The 17,675-nt window shown below is 36.9% G+C and overlaps 1 protein-coding gene across 1 annotated transcript in view; it reads left to right on the forward strand.

Moving 5' to 3' along the window:
- SPACA1 (sperm acrosome associated 1) overlaps positions 1-15,462 on the forward strand; it is a 17,501-nt gene extending 2,039 nt beyond the window's left edge. Inside the window, exons 2-7 of the mRNA XM_004388988.1 lie at positions 5,132-5,188; positions 8,983-9,084; positions 10,548-10,654; positions 11,282-11,417; positions 14,536-14,656; positions 15,231-15,462. Coding sequence (XP_004389045.1) covers positions 5,132-5,188; positions 8,983-9,084; positions 10,548-10,654; positions 11,282-11,417; positions 14,536-14,656; positions 15,231-15,387 — 680 coding nt within the window. The 3' untranslated portion in view covers positions 15,388-15,462. The remainder of the gene's footprint in view (positions 1-5,131; positions 5,189-8,982; positions 9,085-10,547; positions 10,655-11,281; positions 11,418-14,535; positions 14,657-15,230) is intronic.
- The last annotated feature ends 2,213 nt before the right edge of the window (positions 15,463-17,675 follow it).

Raw genomic sequence — 17,675 nt, forward strand, 5'->3', positions numbered from 1 at the left:
AGAATTTTTGCATCTATATTCATGAGAGATATTGGTCTGTAATTTTCTTTTTTTGTGATGTTTTTGCCTGGTTTTGGTATCAGTGTTATGCTGGCTTCATAGAATGAATTTGGAAGTGTTGCTTCCTTTTCTATGCTCTGAAATAGCTTGAGGGACCCTTGTTTTTTTATACTTTTAAGTAATTGTACATATAATTTACAAGGATAAGGATAAAGGGATTGTGAAAACATCTTAAGTAGAAATTTTATTAAGAATTTAAACATAGGAAAATCCAAAGTTTTATTCCATATTTCCTGGTTTTGAAGGTGTATATACCCCAGATGGGCAAAGTCCTTTCAATACAACTAACTTCATCTTCTGAACCTGGGATGTATCAGATTTCAAATACATCTCTAACAGATTGTAACTTATCTTTACTTCTGGTTCTTTTTGTGCTTGCACTGTCATGACAATTCTTTCGAAAACTTTGAAGGCTCATAATTTTGTTGAAGGAAGGACTCTCTTCTTTGCTCCATAATTGCAAAAACGTTTATTTTTAAATTATAAACACTAATTAGAATGGTCAGTTCAATGAATTTTATTAATTTTACATCATTTATTTCTTTCTAATCACCTTTATATACACACCTGCCAGCATCATTTGTTCATTCACAAACTTTATTAAGTAAATTTTGATGCATAGACATCATAATAAGAAACGAATACTGTCCACATTGTTTTAGTAAAATGGTATGGCCCAGCTTCTTATCACACAGTATTTCAGGATGAAGTCCTTCCTGTTATCTGGATGAGAATACCATATATACTTTTCATCTTTAGAAATATAACATTCAGTCATCGATTCTTGAGTTAGAGAAAATTTGTCTAGGAAATTCATCTAAGATATCATCATCTCTCACTGTCTTAAGATTTTGCTTATGCAGTCAATTTCACCATCTTCATTAGCATCTAAAGCCTTTCTGTGGTCATCTTCTGATTCATTCAATAATTGTGAATTGATGTTTTTCTTCTATTTGCTGTTATGAGCAAAAAGTGAAATATTCTGAGTTCTCAGCTATGTTCAATGAAAGCTAAACAAGGAGGGTACCTCTAAAGTGCTTTTATATCATCTCGAAAGATAATGCAACACTTTGGGTGAAGCAATAAGAAAACAGTGGATGAGGATGGTGTGTGTGTGTGTGTGTATTTTACAGAATCCTTTTATAAGAGTCCAGTTGACCTATATAATATTAGGTCAGGATAGGGAAGACAGAATGAGTTTTATTCTATAAAAATGTAATTTCATTTTCACTTTTTCTTTGGAAGATCTTTAAGGAAAAAGTCATGAAATATCAAACCTTACAAATCAACCCTCAAAAAAGCACCTCAGAAATTAAAATTGGACTCTCATGGTATAGTAAGGGTTAAAATGTGCTGTCCAGAACTGAAGAGAACCCTCCACAATCTGGCCAGAGTGAAAAAGGGCAGGATTATTATCTGCATCTTTGTGGATGCCAGGCTGTTACCAGTGTAGACTAAGACCTCAATAGATTGTTAGGGAAGCCTCACTACGCTGTTGACTCACTGTGAACTAACCTCTCCACTTATTTTCACTTGTCCTTATATCAAACTTAGTCAACCCATATAGTAGTTTTGAATAGTTGGCTTTTCAGCTCTACGTGTAAGACTTAATATTTATTCCTCTTGTATTTCATTTTGTTAGATTTATCCATTATTCCAACCTGTCATTTTTAGATCCAGATTTATTGTAAACACATTTGCTATTCTTCCTAGCTTTACAGAATCCATGGATTCAGCCGTCATGATATCAGTGTTCTTTTCTAGGTCGTTAATAAAAATATTGAACAAGATAGAGCCCTGTGAAACAGCACTCCTTTCACACCCACACCAGTCAGTTAATTAGCATCTGTGGGTCTTATTGTTTAACCAGTTACACATCCAGATTTACTGACATTTAGATCATTTTTTTCCCTTTTTAGTCGTAGATATATATATATATACACATAATATGTATATTTACATATATAATTTATATAAAATTTTATATATTTTATATAATATACATTTTTATATAGTTATGCATGTTTATACAATATATATGAAATTTTATATAATTATATATATATAATTTCCCTGACCTACCTATCATTGTAGAATTCCTATTCAGAAAGAAAGTTGTTGAATGATCTAATGGACACTCAATATACCATAGAACATTAAAGCTGAGAGAGGGACTTTAGAGACCATATAATTCAATTTCCTCATTTTCTTTCAATCAGGAAACTGAAGTAAGGAGAAATTAAGTAACTTTCCCAAAGTAGCGTAGCTAGTTAATAGCAGAACTGATAGACTTTCTTGAATGGTTTTTGAAAAGATATATAAATGTAGCCTGGTATTGATGCTCTTACCCATGTTTTCTATGTTCATGAAAACAGCTTTTAATTTATATCTCATACTGTGCCAGCAGAAAGTATCCAAGCATTTCAAGAAAGAAAGGCCAGTTTAAAATTAATCATCATGATAATCAAAATCATTTATTTAAAAAAATCAATCATGAATTTACTTAACATATATGCGTCAAGTGCCTACTGTGTGTTCCAAGCATTGTATTTGGTACTTGTAAGTACAAAATAAAAGTGTTTATAAAAATATTGGGTTTTTACAGTAATCAAAATAGGAAAAAAATTTGTATAGTATTAAATGAAATCGATTGAATTTGAATTGAGTAATTATGATATCTTAAGCACGTTTATGTCCCTGGGTGATGTAAATGGTTACCACACTGGCTGCTAATGGAAAGTTGGAGGTTTGAGTCTACCCAGAGGTGCCTCTGAAGAAAAGCCTGACAATTTACTTCCATAAGATTGTTTTTGTTATTGTTAGGTGCCGTCCAGTTGATTTTGACTCATAGTGACCCCATGTGACAGAGTAGAACCACCCCATAGGGTTTTCTAGGCTATAATCTGTATGAGCAAATTGCCAGGTCTTTCTCTTCGATGCTGCTAGGTGGGTTCAAACCAGCAGCCTTTCAGTTAGCAGCTGAGTGCTCAACCATTGCACCACCAGGGCTCCTTCTGTTAAGATTATAAAACCAAACCTATTGCCATCAAGTCTTCCAACTCATAGAGACCCTATAGGACAGAGTAGATCTGCCCCATAGGGTTTCAAGGCTCTAATCTATATACAGAAGCAGACTGCCACATCTTTCTCCCACGGAGCAGCTGGTAGGTTCGAACCACCAACCTTTTTTTTTGGTTAGCAGCCGAGTGCTTAATCAACCACTGCACCACCAGGGCTTCTATTAAGATTATAGCCATTGAAAACCCTAGGGATGAGAAAATTGCAGAACAGAACTCAAATTCTTTAAAACTCCAGATTTACTGGACCAGATGAGACTAGAGGACTCCCTGAGATTATCGTCCTGTTAATCTCAGGGATTATCAGGTTAAACCTTGAACCAAAACTATCCCATGAGGTTACCTTTTAGCGAAATAACAGGTTGGCACACAAAGGATATTACCTGTGAGCATGGTGCTCAATTAAAAAACCATCTGTATGAGACCAAAAGGTCAATTATCACTCTAAAGCAAAGATGAGAAGATAAAAGGGAAGGGAAACTAGAGTACTGGAAACAGAACAACCAGAATGCAATTAAAGAGAATGTTGACACAGTGTGAAAAATGTAACTAATGTCGCTGAACAATTGGTGTAGCGTTAAATGGGAACCAATTTGCTGTGTAAACTTTCACCAAAAACACAATAAAATATTGTTTTAAAACTCCATGGAGCACAGTTCTACTCTAACACACATGGGGTCGCCATGAGTTGGAATGACTCAACGGCAATGTTTTTTTTTTTTCTAGTGCCAAACAATTTACAGAATGGTTTCACACACATTATCTCACTTAATTCTGATAATAATCAAATGAAATAGGTTCTTTCCAAAATTTACGCAAGGGTTAACTAGACCCCAGGGAATTTAAACGATTAGTTCAAACTCAACAGCTAATTAGTGGCAAAGCAGATCCATGGACTCCAAGTCCTATGCTTTTTTCTGCTATAATATTGTTGGCCCTGAGTAAATGTGATCGTTGGAATCCCTGGGTGGTACAAACAGTTAAGCGCCTGACTACTAGCCAGAAGGTTGGCAGTTCAAACCCATCCAGAGAAACCTAGAAGATAGGCCTGGTAATCTACTTTTAAAAGGTCACAACCTGGAAAATCCTATGCAGCAGTTCTAGGCTGTACACATGGGGCTGCCGTGGAGTAGGAATCAACTCCTTGGCAACTAATGACAACAAATGTGAACATAGCTTTAGTAAACTGCTTTTTTAAAGTTACCCTCTTACACTTTGTCATTTTATGTGTTTTTCTACTGAGATTTTAATCCTAATTTGAGCTATGAAGAATTGGTTATATACCATTGTTGTTATTATTTTTAGTTGCCATTGAGTCAATTCTGACTCATGGTGACTTCATGGGTGCATAGCCAGTGGAATTTATGCCAAATTGCCAAACAGTTAGAAATAAAGAAACATGATTTAGAATCAAGAATATTAAACTTCTCAACTATTTGTATATTCCTGGGTTGTCCTGAAAAGTCTGGTGTTGAAATAAATTCTTAGAAATATTTGAATTTACCATCTTAATCTGGAAAATGAATACAACCAATCTATAAATTTATCATAATTTTAATGAGAAACTTAGTATAAAGCAATGACTTCTTTTTTAGATGGAAATTGTACATTAAATTTTTTGGTTTTGGGAAAATAGGGAATCGAAAAAATTGGACCTGACAATTGACAGATCTGTTTGGTTTTCTGACCTTCTATAACTTACTGATGGAAAAAAAAATTAATTTTAAGGTATATACAAGATTTAAATATAAACTTTTTTTGCAGGTTATTTGCTAATTTAGTGCATTTCTTTAAAGGATTAGGCTACTTTTGGCTTAAACACCATCAGATCATGTATTAGGAAAGAGACTTCTGTTTTATACATAAAACTTAATTTCTATTGCCTGTATGATAAGTTGTGATGAGTACTTGAATCCTCCATCCCCAAATAAGAGTTTTTCACTTAGAAAAGTTTTCATATGGTTAAATAATGTATCTTTGCACTTTATGTTTAGTTTCAAATAGGACAATATCCAAAGAAGTAGAATTTGGAATGTGCACTGTTACATGTGGTAAGTAGCATACAGCAGATGAATAAACCATATTGTATTTTTGGTGGGAGGGAAGGTAAAAACAGTGTGGCAATGTTTTATTTGTAATTTTGTGTGCTCTCATTCATCCCTCATTGATTTCTATTTCTAATAACAATAAGTTACACGTACAACTCAAGCTAATTGTCTTTTAAAAGGTAAGATGTTTTCAGTTCCTAACCTGTAAATCTTATTTTAAGCCAGCTCCCTATACTTTTTTTTGGCACATAAACTGCCTTCACCAAAGTAAAATTTTCTCTATCTCACAGATGTTCAGAAGATGAAAGATCTTCCGATGCACCTCACAGATGTCTTCCCACATACTGTGTTGGCAAATCTATCAAGAAATTTACTTATTTATAATCATCTTTTCTAAATTCTACATTTCTCCAGTTTGTATATCATGTCTTAGAGAAAAAGGCTATTGGTTTTGTGGGGAAGATGATGCTCAAAGACCATGACTTATTTTGAACATTCCATGGATTGGACATAAAATCTCTTGTATGAGAGTGGGATTAAGGCTACAAATGCTCTAATAGATCAGTGCTTCTCAAATTTCAGTGTGCATTTTCAGTGCCTGCAGACTTGTTAAAACACGGATTGCTGGGCCCATCCAAGAAGAATCGTATATAACCAATTCTTCTAATTCGGTAGGTCTGGGGTTGCCATGAGTAGGTGTCAACTCAACTGCAACTGGTTTGGTTTGGTTTGGCTGGGGAAGGGTCTAAGAATGTGCATTTCTAACAAGTTCACAGGTGAGGTTGATGTTGCTAGTTAGGGGACCATCCTTAGGGAACCACTGCTATAGACTAGAGTCCTGAGAGGACAATAGATAATTCACAATTAAGTTTATCCAAAATAGAATCAGCCCTCCTGTCAGTGGGTTACTTGCTACACATTTGGCAACTGATGAAAGAAATGGAAAAAGACAGAAATGGAAGGAGAGGAGGACAATAACCAGAGGGGAGACAGAAAAATCCATGCAGACCCTAGATCAGAATGAATTTTTTGTTTTTGTTAAAAATTATACCTGAATTGTTTTTATTTCAGATAGTCTTAAACCCATTTTTACCTTAACTTCTTAGCAGTCTTAGTGGGTCTAAGTCACAAAATGGAGAGCAATCCATGTAATACACTTGTGATATTCTTTTCACAATTTATGTTTTTCTTTGACTGTTTGCTTACTTTCAGCAAGTAGAGAATGATTATTTTTATGACCAAACCCACCCGTTGCCGGCAAGTCGATTCTGACTCATAGCTACCCTATAGTGCAGAGTAGAACTGCCCCATAGGGTTTCCAGGGAGAGGCTAGTAGATTAGAACTGCCAACCTTCTGGTTAGCAGCTGAGCTCTTAACCACTTCGCCATCAGGGCTCCATTTTTATGACAGTTCTACTAATTGATGTTGTACCACTATTATTTGAAGAAGTGTTTTATAAATTGTATATTTGTTCATTTAACAAATGATTTTTTTTTTAAGTGCCAATTGTGTGGCATAGTGGTTAAAGTGCTAGACGGCTAACTGCAAGGTTGGGGGTTCAAAACCACTAGTGGCTCCATGGGAGAAAAATGCGGCAGTCTGCTTCCAAAAGATTTACAGCTTTGGAAACCCTATGAGGTTGCTATGAGTCAGAATCAACTTGATGGCAGTGGGTTTTTTTAAAAATATATCTGGCACTGTTACAGGTGTTGGGGATAGAGCAGTGAACAAAGTAGATGACACTCACTACCTTCAGGGAATATATATTTTAATAGGTCTGGACAGATGAACAGTATGCAAAATGTGATATATCAGATAATGATAAGTTCTAAGGAGAAAAATGAGAAAAGGCAATATTTCATATCTAAAATATAAAAACCTTTTAAATTTCAAACATTATCTACCTACTTAGAAGGAAAAAAAAGCCTTAGTGAAAATTTTATTTAACTCCCAAAACAATATTTTAACAGTCACAAAGTTTTCTTTTCCTAGAATACCCAGGCAGATTTTTAAGTGTTACTTGGACCTACAGAAAATGTCACACCTACACACATCATCTCAATGAACTGTATTTGGCTAAATAAATAAATACATAAAATACCTGCTTGGAAAATATTTATGCATTTTAGAGTAAGGCTGTGTTCTAGACAGGAACATTTTATAAATTCAAGTGGAACCATACTGCCGCTATTCTTAGCTGCCTCTTTTAATCAAAAGAGATCTTTCCTCTTCTTTTTATTTCATATGGAGTCCTCTCCCTTGCTACTCAAAATGTGGTCCACAGACCAGCAGTGTCAACCTGGGAGTTTGCTAGAAATGCAGAATCTCAGGACCTAGTCCAGACCTGGAGCCCCTGGGTGGTGCAAAAGGTTAACTGGCTTGGCTGCTAACCGAAAGGTTGGTGGTTCAAGTCTACAACCAAATCCATTGCCGTAGAGTCGATTCCAGCTCATAGCAGCCCTATAGGACAGAGTAGAACTGCCCCATAGGTTTCCAAGGAACGGCTGGTAGATTCGAACTGCCGACCTTTTGGTTAGCAGCCAAGTTCTTTAATCACTGTGCCACCAGGGCTCCCAAGTCTACCCCAGAGGTGGAAAAAAATCAGCCACTGAAAACCCTATGGAGCACATTTCTACTCTGAGACACATGAGGTTGCACCATGAGTTGGAAATGATTCAGTACCACCTTTTTTTTTTTTTTTTTAAAGAAAACCCCAGACCTACTGAATCAGAATTTGCATTTTAGTAAGATCCCCAGGTAATTCGCATGCACTTTGAAGTTCGAGAAGCATGGCTGTAAGCCACCTCCAGCCTTCAACTTTCCCTTGCCCTTGAGAATGGATTTTATGATTAATATCTGGTGGGGAATGAAAGAGGAAATCTGGTAGACAAGGAAATCAAGATGGACTCTTCTTGTGACCACTGCCTTACTATAGGTCATTTTATCACAGGACATGGCTCAGCATGTCGCCGATCCAGCATTTTATCATCTCTCAATTATGATGGTGAAAGAAAGGCAAGCTCAGTGGAGCTCTGGGATCAGTTGGTAAAGACTTGATCTCTTGTTACAAAAAAGTACGGCATTTCTAAAGAGAGTATTGGAAATGGAAATTTGGCCATAAATAGATTGTCCTGTCTCTATTTACTAATCTGTATATAAAAAAGCATCATTTATGGTAAAATGTGATTTTGGAATTTCATCCAGAAGCTTCACCTCTCCCCCCACCCCCCAAAAATTTGGGAAATACTGTATACTATTTTATTTCATCAAATCTAAGACTCTATTAGATGTAAGAAGCACATTTTATGTACCTCTAAGGAGGAAAAATACTGCCAGTTAATCTATGGCATGCCATCAATTATAATACTCATTCTAATTTCAGAGGTGTGAAAATTTAAAACGTTTGCACCTTAGCTCAATGAAAATTTACACCCAATGGCACATTAATTTACTAGCATGGTAAAACTTTTCTAAAATCCTGTAGTAAAGGGGTCTGTTTAATTTTATTCACCATAAAATGTGTATGATTTTGGAATCCAGATGTGTGTGATCATGGAATCCTTTTCTTGTGGTAACAACTAGTGAGCTTAGTGTTTGGTGTAACTCACTTTGGGAAAAGCTACTTCATGAAATAATTCAAAATGAGGGTCCTAAAAAAATTCTAAATGTTATCATCCTGATTTTAGGAATTTAATTTCTGAAATCAAGAGGGAAATCTCAAAAAAAGAGTTTACTAGATGGAAAAGAAACCCTGGAATTAGTTTTTCTTAACATTTGCTGATTTCTTTTACCAAAGGTGTTGGTATTAGAGAAGTTATATTAACAAATGGATGCCCGGGAGGTGAATCCAAGTGTCTTGTGCGGGTGGAAGAATGCCGTGGACCAGTAGATTGTGGCTGTGAGTTGTACTCTGTATTGGAGGGAGGCTGAGGGGAAGGGTTTACCCTGGGGAAATATCCTTTACCTTACCTGAGGGTGCCACTGAGTGGAAGGAGACGATTGTTGTTATCGTGAAAGAAAATCATAATAAAATTTAAGATTCTGTTTCTTCTCTAAACAATTATAGCTCTGAGTAACTTTCTGCTTTTGCCTTATATTTTTTAGCAACGTCTAAAATTTAACATCTATTCTGTATAATATATCAGGGTCTGTGATTGAGGCAGTCCTGTAGTGAAATGCTTTCGCACACTCAGGCCATAACATTATGTCAGTGATTAGTAAGCCTTAAATTGAGACCTTTGAGAGCTGTTCTATATCAAATTATGTGTTTTAGTCATCTGGTGCTGCTATAACAGAAATACCACGGGTAGATGACTTCAACAAAGAGATACTTATTCTCTTACAGTCTAGGAGGCTAGAAGTCTGAATTCAGGGTGCTAACTCCAGGGGAAGGCTTTCTCTGTTGGCTCTGGGGGAAGGTCCTTGTCATCAATCTCCCCAGTCAACGAGCTTCTCAGTGCAGGGACCCTGGGTCCAAAGGATGCGCTATTCTCCTGGCTCTTTTTTCTTGGTGGTATGAGGTCCCCACGACTCTGCTTGCTTCTGTTTTATATCTCAAAAGAGGTTGGCTTAAGACACAGTCTAATCTTGTAGATTGAGTCCTGCTTCACTAACATAATTGCCTCTAATCTCATCTCATCACATCATAGAGGTAGGATTTACAACACACAGGAAAACCACATCAGGTGACAAAATGGTGGACAATCACACAATACTGGGAATCACGACCTAGCCAAGTTGGCAGATACTTTGGGGGGCACAATTCAATCCCTGACATTATGCTTCTCTGATATTTCAATATCTCTCACGGGGGACTCTAAACAGTAAATTGGAAGCCACTAGTAGGTCCCAGGGGTGTCCCTTGGTGGTGCAAATGATTAAGCGCTCAACTACTAGCTGAAAGGCTGGCTGTTAAAACCCGCCCAGAGGCTCCTTTGAAGAAAGGCCTGGTGATCTGCTTCTGAAAAATCAGCCATTGAAAACCCTATGAACCGTGGTTCTATTCTGCAACACATGGGGTCTCCATGAGTTAGAGTGGACTTGATGACAACTGGCTTGGTTTTTAGTAGGTCCTAAAGTTTAATAGATCACCAGGTTGCTTGTCCTTGCTATGTCTCTTCTCCGCGATTTATTCTTCAGGAAGAGCAGGCAGCCGTGGTGTCTCCTCACCTGCTTCTTTTGTGACTTTATCTTTGCATTTGTTACTTCTCTCTGATCTTCTATATTCCCAATGATAAGGTTGATAATTTCCAGCATATAATTAATCTTTAAAATTGAAAGTGGCTTTTAAAAGTAGTATTTTGTATAAAGCAATTTATAATGCCCAGTGTTGTTTATGTATTTAATTTTACTTTTTTTCAGGGGGTAAACCACTTTCAGAAAGTCTTGAAAGTGTTAGGCTGGCATGTATTCATATATCTCCTGTAAATCGTTTCAAATATATGTGGAGACTTCTAAGGCCAGATCAAGTGAGTAATGAATATATATAAATTGATCCTTTCTAGTGAGTGATAAAATTTATTGTATCTCAGTTCTAATGACTCTCAGAAAACTTTTTTTAAAAAGCAGTTTGTAAAAATGACATCAAAATAATGCAACATTATTATCAACAGGATTTTAAATTTTTCATTATTTGGTGGGACTAAGACTTTACATATGTCTTAAGGTCAACTGTAATAAGAACTTAAAAACATCCATTTTATATGAAGTGTTCTGTTTTGGAAGCAAGGTTTTCATTGGTTTATATAGGAATTGTATAATTAATTGAGGGCTTTTTAAGTGCCAAGCCTACATCAAACACTATAATTTCTTTTAATCCACATAAAAATCCTATGAGATAGTTTCTGTCATTATACCTATTTTACAGATAAATAACTGAGGTGCAGAAGTTAACTTGTCCACCATCCACACAGGCAGGAAGTGGTAGGGTTAGGATTTCATGTCTGGCTTTTCTGACTCCAAAATCCATGTGCACAGTTGATTACTAGAGTAAGAGAGAAAGTTACTCTTCTCCTCTTATGAGAAATAATTTTTCTGATCTTAACTGTGCATGAAGAATGTTGATACTTTGCTATTATCTTTTTCTTTTTAAATAGCAAGCTATTATACTTGGAAATGATTCAGCAATCCTGGAAGTACACAGGGATAGTCACCCCCTGGCTTTAGAGTGTAACACCTTGGATAATAATGAAATCATTGCATCTGTTAGATTCACAGTCTATACAGCAGGTGGTAAGTGCCCAACATGTTTTAATTTGCTTATATCTTGAACTGTAAAGAACATCAGAATGTCCTGGAGAGCTTATTAAAACACAGATCACTGACCCCACACCCCGAGATTCTGATTCTATAGGTCTGGGGTTGGAAGCAGTAGTGGTTCAGTGGTACAACTCTGCCTTCTACGTGGGGAACGTGGGTTCCATTCCCAGCCAGTGTACCTCATGCCCAGCTACTACCTGCCTGTCAGTGGAGGCTGGCATGTTGCTATGATGCTAAACAGGTTTCAGTGGAGCTTCCAGACTAAGACAGACTATGAAGAAAGGCCTGGTGATCTACATCCTAAAATCAGTCAGTGAAAACCCTATGGATCACAATGGTCCAATCCCCAACCAATCATGGGGATGGTGCAACATTTCGTTCCTTGTGCACGTGGTCGCTATAAGTTGGGGCTGACTTGCTGACAGCTAACAACAAGGTCTGGGGTGGGCGCAGCACAAAAATTTGCATCTCTAGCAAGTTTCCAGGTGATGCTGGTGTCCTGATCCAGGGAATCACACTCGGAGAACCACTGGTTTATATCGTTTAGACCTCTTTACAAGCTACTGCTTAATTTCCATTTCACAAAGTAGAATCAGACGTGCCTCACTTCAGGAAACTGATGTATTCCTAAAGTATCTCCAAAGAGCAGTCGTCTAACTTGAATTAATTGTTGCTTTTACTTCCATCATAAAATTGAAAATGGAAAAATGAACTCATGGATGTTTACTAAAATATTGGTACAGTAAAATAAATTTAAGAAATATGAAATCAGAACACATCTTAAAAATTATTTATTTGAAGAAAATACTTTTGATAAAGCAATAATACAGTCCTTGATATTTGTCACAAAAGAGAAATCTTATCCTGAACGTAATTTTACATACTAGAAACTGTTTCCCTTATGAAATGGATCCATGTGCACATTCTTTCAATTTAATCTATGATGTCTTCTATATTCAGGTAATTATTTCATGTGATTCAGTTGCTCTTAATCATTTTTATTGTTGTTGTCTTAATTGTGGTTGGGAGTGGGGGCTTTGGTCATAAGTTCAGGAGCCTCTTGCCGGAAAAAAGCCCACATATACCTGTTAAATGTAATACTGAGGGAGCATGTGGATCTCTTGAAGACATTTCTGAACTCCTAATAAAGAGTTTTTGGTGGAGTCTAGAGATACCACACAAAATAACCCTTGATTGAAAGAAAAACAAACAACAACAAAAAAAAAAAAAGCTAAAGTTTTTTAGGGGATGATTTTAAAAAATAAACTACTATTTTAACTTTCTTTGATGTGTTTATCGTCTTTAAAAAAAAAAATCTTCCTGGTGAAAGCTAATAATCTTGCTTCTATGTTGGGATATCATTCATCCTTAAAAGGTTAATTTCAGTAAATGCTATAAAAATCAAAATAGGACCAAAATATCATCAGACTCTAAAAACTACCCTTAGTTCATGCTATTAAAAGTGTCGGGGGCCATCCTCAGTCTTTGTCCCCTCCACTTGCTCCCCATTAGGACTGCTGTGGTAGGTGTCTAGTGGTCAGCTCCCCCTGAGATTAGAGGACAACATGCATTCTCTAGGGTGTAAGCTAAAGGCTGGAGCACAGACTCCAAAGTATCAGGCCTTAAATGACATGATGTTGGCTTCTCTGTCTTGTGGCCATCAAGGACTGGCAGGGTCGTTCGGCTGTCTCAACACACGCACTGGTTAAACAGCAAAGCATTTTCAGAAGAATACTTCTGTATCTATTAGTAGGAGAATTAATTTTTTTTAAAATGTGGAATACTACTCAGTAATAAAGGAAAAAAAAGCTAATGCATGCAACAAGGATGAGTCTCTAAAACATTATGCTGAGTAAAAAAGAAAAGCCGTACACAAACAGTACATTGTGTATGTTTCCATTCATATGACATTCTAGAGTAGGAAGAACTGAACTATGGTGGAAAAAAAAATCAGGACAGTAGTTGCCTTTGGAGAATGGTGAGGATTAACTGGAAAGGGGCTTGGAGGGAACTTCCTGGAGTAAAGCAATGTCCTATGTCTTGATACAGATTTGAATGATAACATAGACGTGCACGCATTTGCCAAAACCAACGCATTGCACTGGGCAAATCTGCTGCAAAAGACCTCTTTAAAGTATTGAAAAGCAAAGATGTCACCTTGAAGACCAAGGTGTGCCTGAGCCGAGCCAGGGTGTTTTCAGTCGCCTCATATGCATGTGAAAGCTGGACAATGAATAAGGAAAACCAAAGAATTGGCGCCTTTGAATTGTGGTGTTGGAGAAGAATATTGAATATACCATGGACTGCCAAAAGAACAAGTCTGTCTTGGAAGAAGTACGACCAGAATGCTCCTTAGAAGCAAAGATGGCGAGACTACGTCTCACATACTTTGGACATGTTGTCAGGAGGAATCAGTCCCTGGAAAAGGACGTCATGCTTGGTAAAGTGGAGGGTCAGCAAAAAAGAGGAAGACTCTCAACAAAATGGATTGACACTGCAACAGTGGGCTTAAGCGTAACAACGATTGTGAGGATAGTGCAGGACCAGACAGTGTTTCCTTCTGTTGTGCACAGGGTCAGTATGAGTCGGAACTGACTCGATGGCACCTAACAACAACAACAAGCAAATGTACATTAAGGTTTTTGTGCAATTCATTGTATGTACATTTTACCTCCAAATGGGAAATGGGACTATAAACAAATATTGAACTCTAATTGATGAGATACCTGCTGAAGTATTTTGGGGAAAGTATGCAGATGTGAGCAATTTATATTGAAATGCAGCAAAAAAATAAAATGGATTAACAAATGGATGAATAGATGAACAGTAAAATGTTAATGGTAGTATCTAGGCGGTGGCAATAGAAAATGTTCACTGAAAAATTCTTTTAACTTTTCTACATGTTTGATAACGGCATTTCAATCTTATGAAGCAAGTTTGCTAATAACTTCTTTCCACTGATTCTCTGTATATTTTTCTAGAGTTGATTTTCAAACTAGGTAAGTTTCCATCTAGATAGCTTTCCTTTTTTTTTTTTTTTTTTTTTTTTTTCCAGTAGTAATGACCATCAGGTGTGTGTTTTTTCCTCTAGAATTGCAGATGAGAAGATCCAGCCGACCAGACACTGACGCAGTCCTGGTTTTTGTGCTGACCATAGGAGTCATTATCTGTATATTTGTGATCTTTGTATTGATCTTCATAATTATAAACTGGTAGGTGCACAGCCAACCCCATTATGTCACCTTGGTTTATGTCCTCCTTGTCTTCCCGTCCCTCATCCAAAGCATAGCAAAGTGCATTTCATGATTCCTTCTGAATGGGTTTTGAAATTGTCCCATTCCCTTCATACCTCCTAGGGCTATCCTAGTTCAGGCTACCCCACCTCTTACATGGATTAAAAATAAATAAAAAATCTCATGCTTTGCTTCCCAGCCGTGAGAGAACTTTTAAATGCAATTTTTAAACTTTTACATACAAAAACAAACCCATTGCCATCATCACTTTTACATGGCAGTTGTAAAAATTTTTTTGTTAAATGAATATTTGTGTTGTCTAATTGTAATTCGAACAACTCTGAAACTTGGTTATTTTACCCTATTAATCCATTTACATCAGAATATGTATAATAACTGCACGAGTACTACATCCTGGGAAGTCTCATGCACCACAAATTAAAAATATATTGATAAAAAAATGGGATCTCTCTCTATAGAAAACATAAGTATAAATCTGTTTGGTTTTAGTTTTAACTTCACATGGTGGTTTTTTTTCTTTTTTTATTTCCAGGGCTGCAATCAAGGCCTTATGGGGGGCAAAAACCTCAACAACTGAGATACAGTCCGAGTTGAGTTCTATGAGATACAAAGATTCAACTTCTCTTGACCAATCACCAACAGAAATACCTGGACATGAAGAAGATAATTTAAGTGAATGGAATGAATGATATATGATAAAACAAAGGAGATTAGAGCATATCAGATTCATTATTATAAAAATAAAATATATACTTAACTACTTTCATATTTTTTGCCAGTGATTTACCACAGTGTGAAGGTAACTCAGTGTAAGGATGGGCAGTTTTAATCAGTGCATCTTTGTGGTAGAATTATCAAAAATTACTTTCAAATGGTTCTCAATATTTACCATTTTAGATAATGGGACATTCGTCTTGAGGTACGCACAAAAAAAGCTTTTACACATGTTTTTGGTCACTTCTAAGGTGATTTGCCTGATGTATGCTAAATAAGAAAATTAGAATATAGTAGAATCCTTGTATATTAGACTTTCTTCCCACTGGGAACACTGGATTGAACTTGTTAAACAAATTACACTTTAGAATCTCTGCAGGGCATGTGATATACAAAGCCTCACTTGTTAGACATTAAATAATAATGTTGTTAGGTGCCCTCAAGTCGGTTCTGACTCATAGCGACCCTATGTACAACAGAATGAAACACCGTCCAGCCCCGCACCATCCTCACAGTCATTGTATGCTTGAGCACACTGTTGCAGCCACCTATGTCAGTCCATCTCGTTGAGGGTCTTCCTCTTTTTTGCTGACCCTCGACTTTACCAAGCATGATGTCCTTCTCCAGTGACTGATCCCTCCTGATAACATGCCCAAAGTATGTGAGACGTAGTCTCGCCATCCTTGCTTCAAAGGAGCATTCTGGTTGTACTTCTTTCAAGACAGATTTGTTTGTTCTTCTGGCAGTCCATGGAATATTCAGTATTCTTCACCAACACCTTAATTCAAAGGCATTGATTCTTCTTCTGTCTTCCTTATTCATTGTCCAGCTTTCACATGCATATGAGGTGATTGAAAACACCATGGGTTGGGTCAGGTGCACCTTAGTCCTTAAAGTGACATCTTTACTTTCTAACATCTTTAGAGATCTTTTACAGCCAATTTGCCCAATGCACTGTGTTGTTTGATTTCTTGACTGCTGCTTCCATGGGCATTAACTGTGGATCCAAGTAGAATGAAAATCTTTACAAATACAATATTTTCTCCATTTAATCATGATGTTGCTTATTGGTCCAGTTGTGAGCGTTTTTCTTTTCTTTATGTTGAGATGTAATCCATACTGAAGGCTGTGGTCTTTGATCTTCATCAGTAAGTGCTTCAAGTCCTCTTCACTTTCAGCAAGCAAGGTTGTGTCATCTGCATATTGCAGGTTGTTAATGAGTCTTCCGCCAATCTTGATGCCACATTCTTCTTCATATAGTCCAGCTTCTAGGATTATTTGCTCAGCATACAGATTGAGTAAGTATGGTGAGAGGATACAACCCCGATACACACCTTTCCTGACTTTAAACCGTGCAGTATCTCCTTGTTCTGTTTGAACAACTGCTTCTTGATCTATGTGCAGGTTCCTCATGAGCACAATTAAGTGTTCTGGAATTCCCATTCTCCGCAATGTTATCCATAATTTGTTATGATCCACACAGTCAAATGCCTTTGCATAGTCAATTAAACACAGGCAAACATCTTTTTGGTAATCTCTACTTTTAGCCATGATCCATCTGACATCAACAATGATATTCCTTGTTCCACATCCTCCTCTGAATCCACCTTGAATTTCTGGCAGTTCCCTGTTGATATACCGCTGCAGCCGCTGTTGAATGATCTGCAGCAAAATTTTACTTGTGTGTGATACTAACGATACTGCTTGATAATTACCACATTCTGTTGGATCACCTTTATTTGGAATGGGTACAAATTTCTTGGCATAGATGAGTGAGCATTTCCAGCACTGCATCCATTTGTTGAAATACCTCAATTGGTAGTCCATCAATTCCTGGACCCCTGTTTTTCACCAGTGCTTTCAGTGCTGCTTGGACCTCTTCCTTCAACACTATCAGTTCTTGATCATATGCTACCTCCTGAAATGGTTGAATGCCTACCAATTCTTTTTGGTATAGCGACTGTGTATTCCTTCCATCTTCTTTTGATGCTTCCTGCGTCATTTAGTATTTTCCCTGTAGAATCCTTCAATATTCCAACTCGAGGCTTGAATTTTGTCTTCAGTTCTTTCAGCTTGAGAAATGCTGAGCCTACTGTGCTAGGCATTGAAAATGCACTTTGTGCAAAAAAAAAAAAAGATCCCTCTTCTCCTGGAATTTAACATTTACCCAAGGCACACACATTGCAATTAAACACAACTAGGATGACTACATTGAAGGAAACCTACAAGTTGCTGCAGAACCCTAGTAAGGGAATGGCATTTA

Source organism: Trichechus manatus, unplaced genomic scaffold (assembly GCF_000243295.1).
Source record: "Trichechus manatus latirostris isolate Lorelei unplaced genomic scaffold, TriManLat1.0 scaffold00226, whole genome shotgun sequence".
In the NCBI taxonomy this organism is placed as follows: Eukaryota; Metazoa; Chordata; class Mammalia; order Sirenia; family Trichechidae; genus Trichechus; species Trichechus manatus.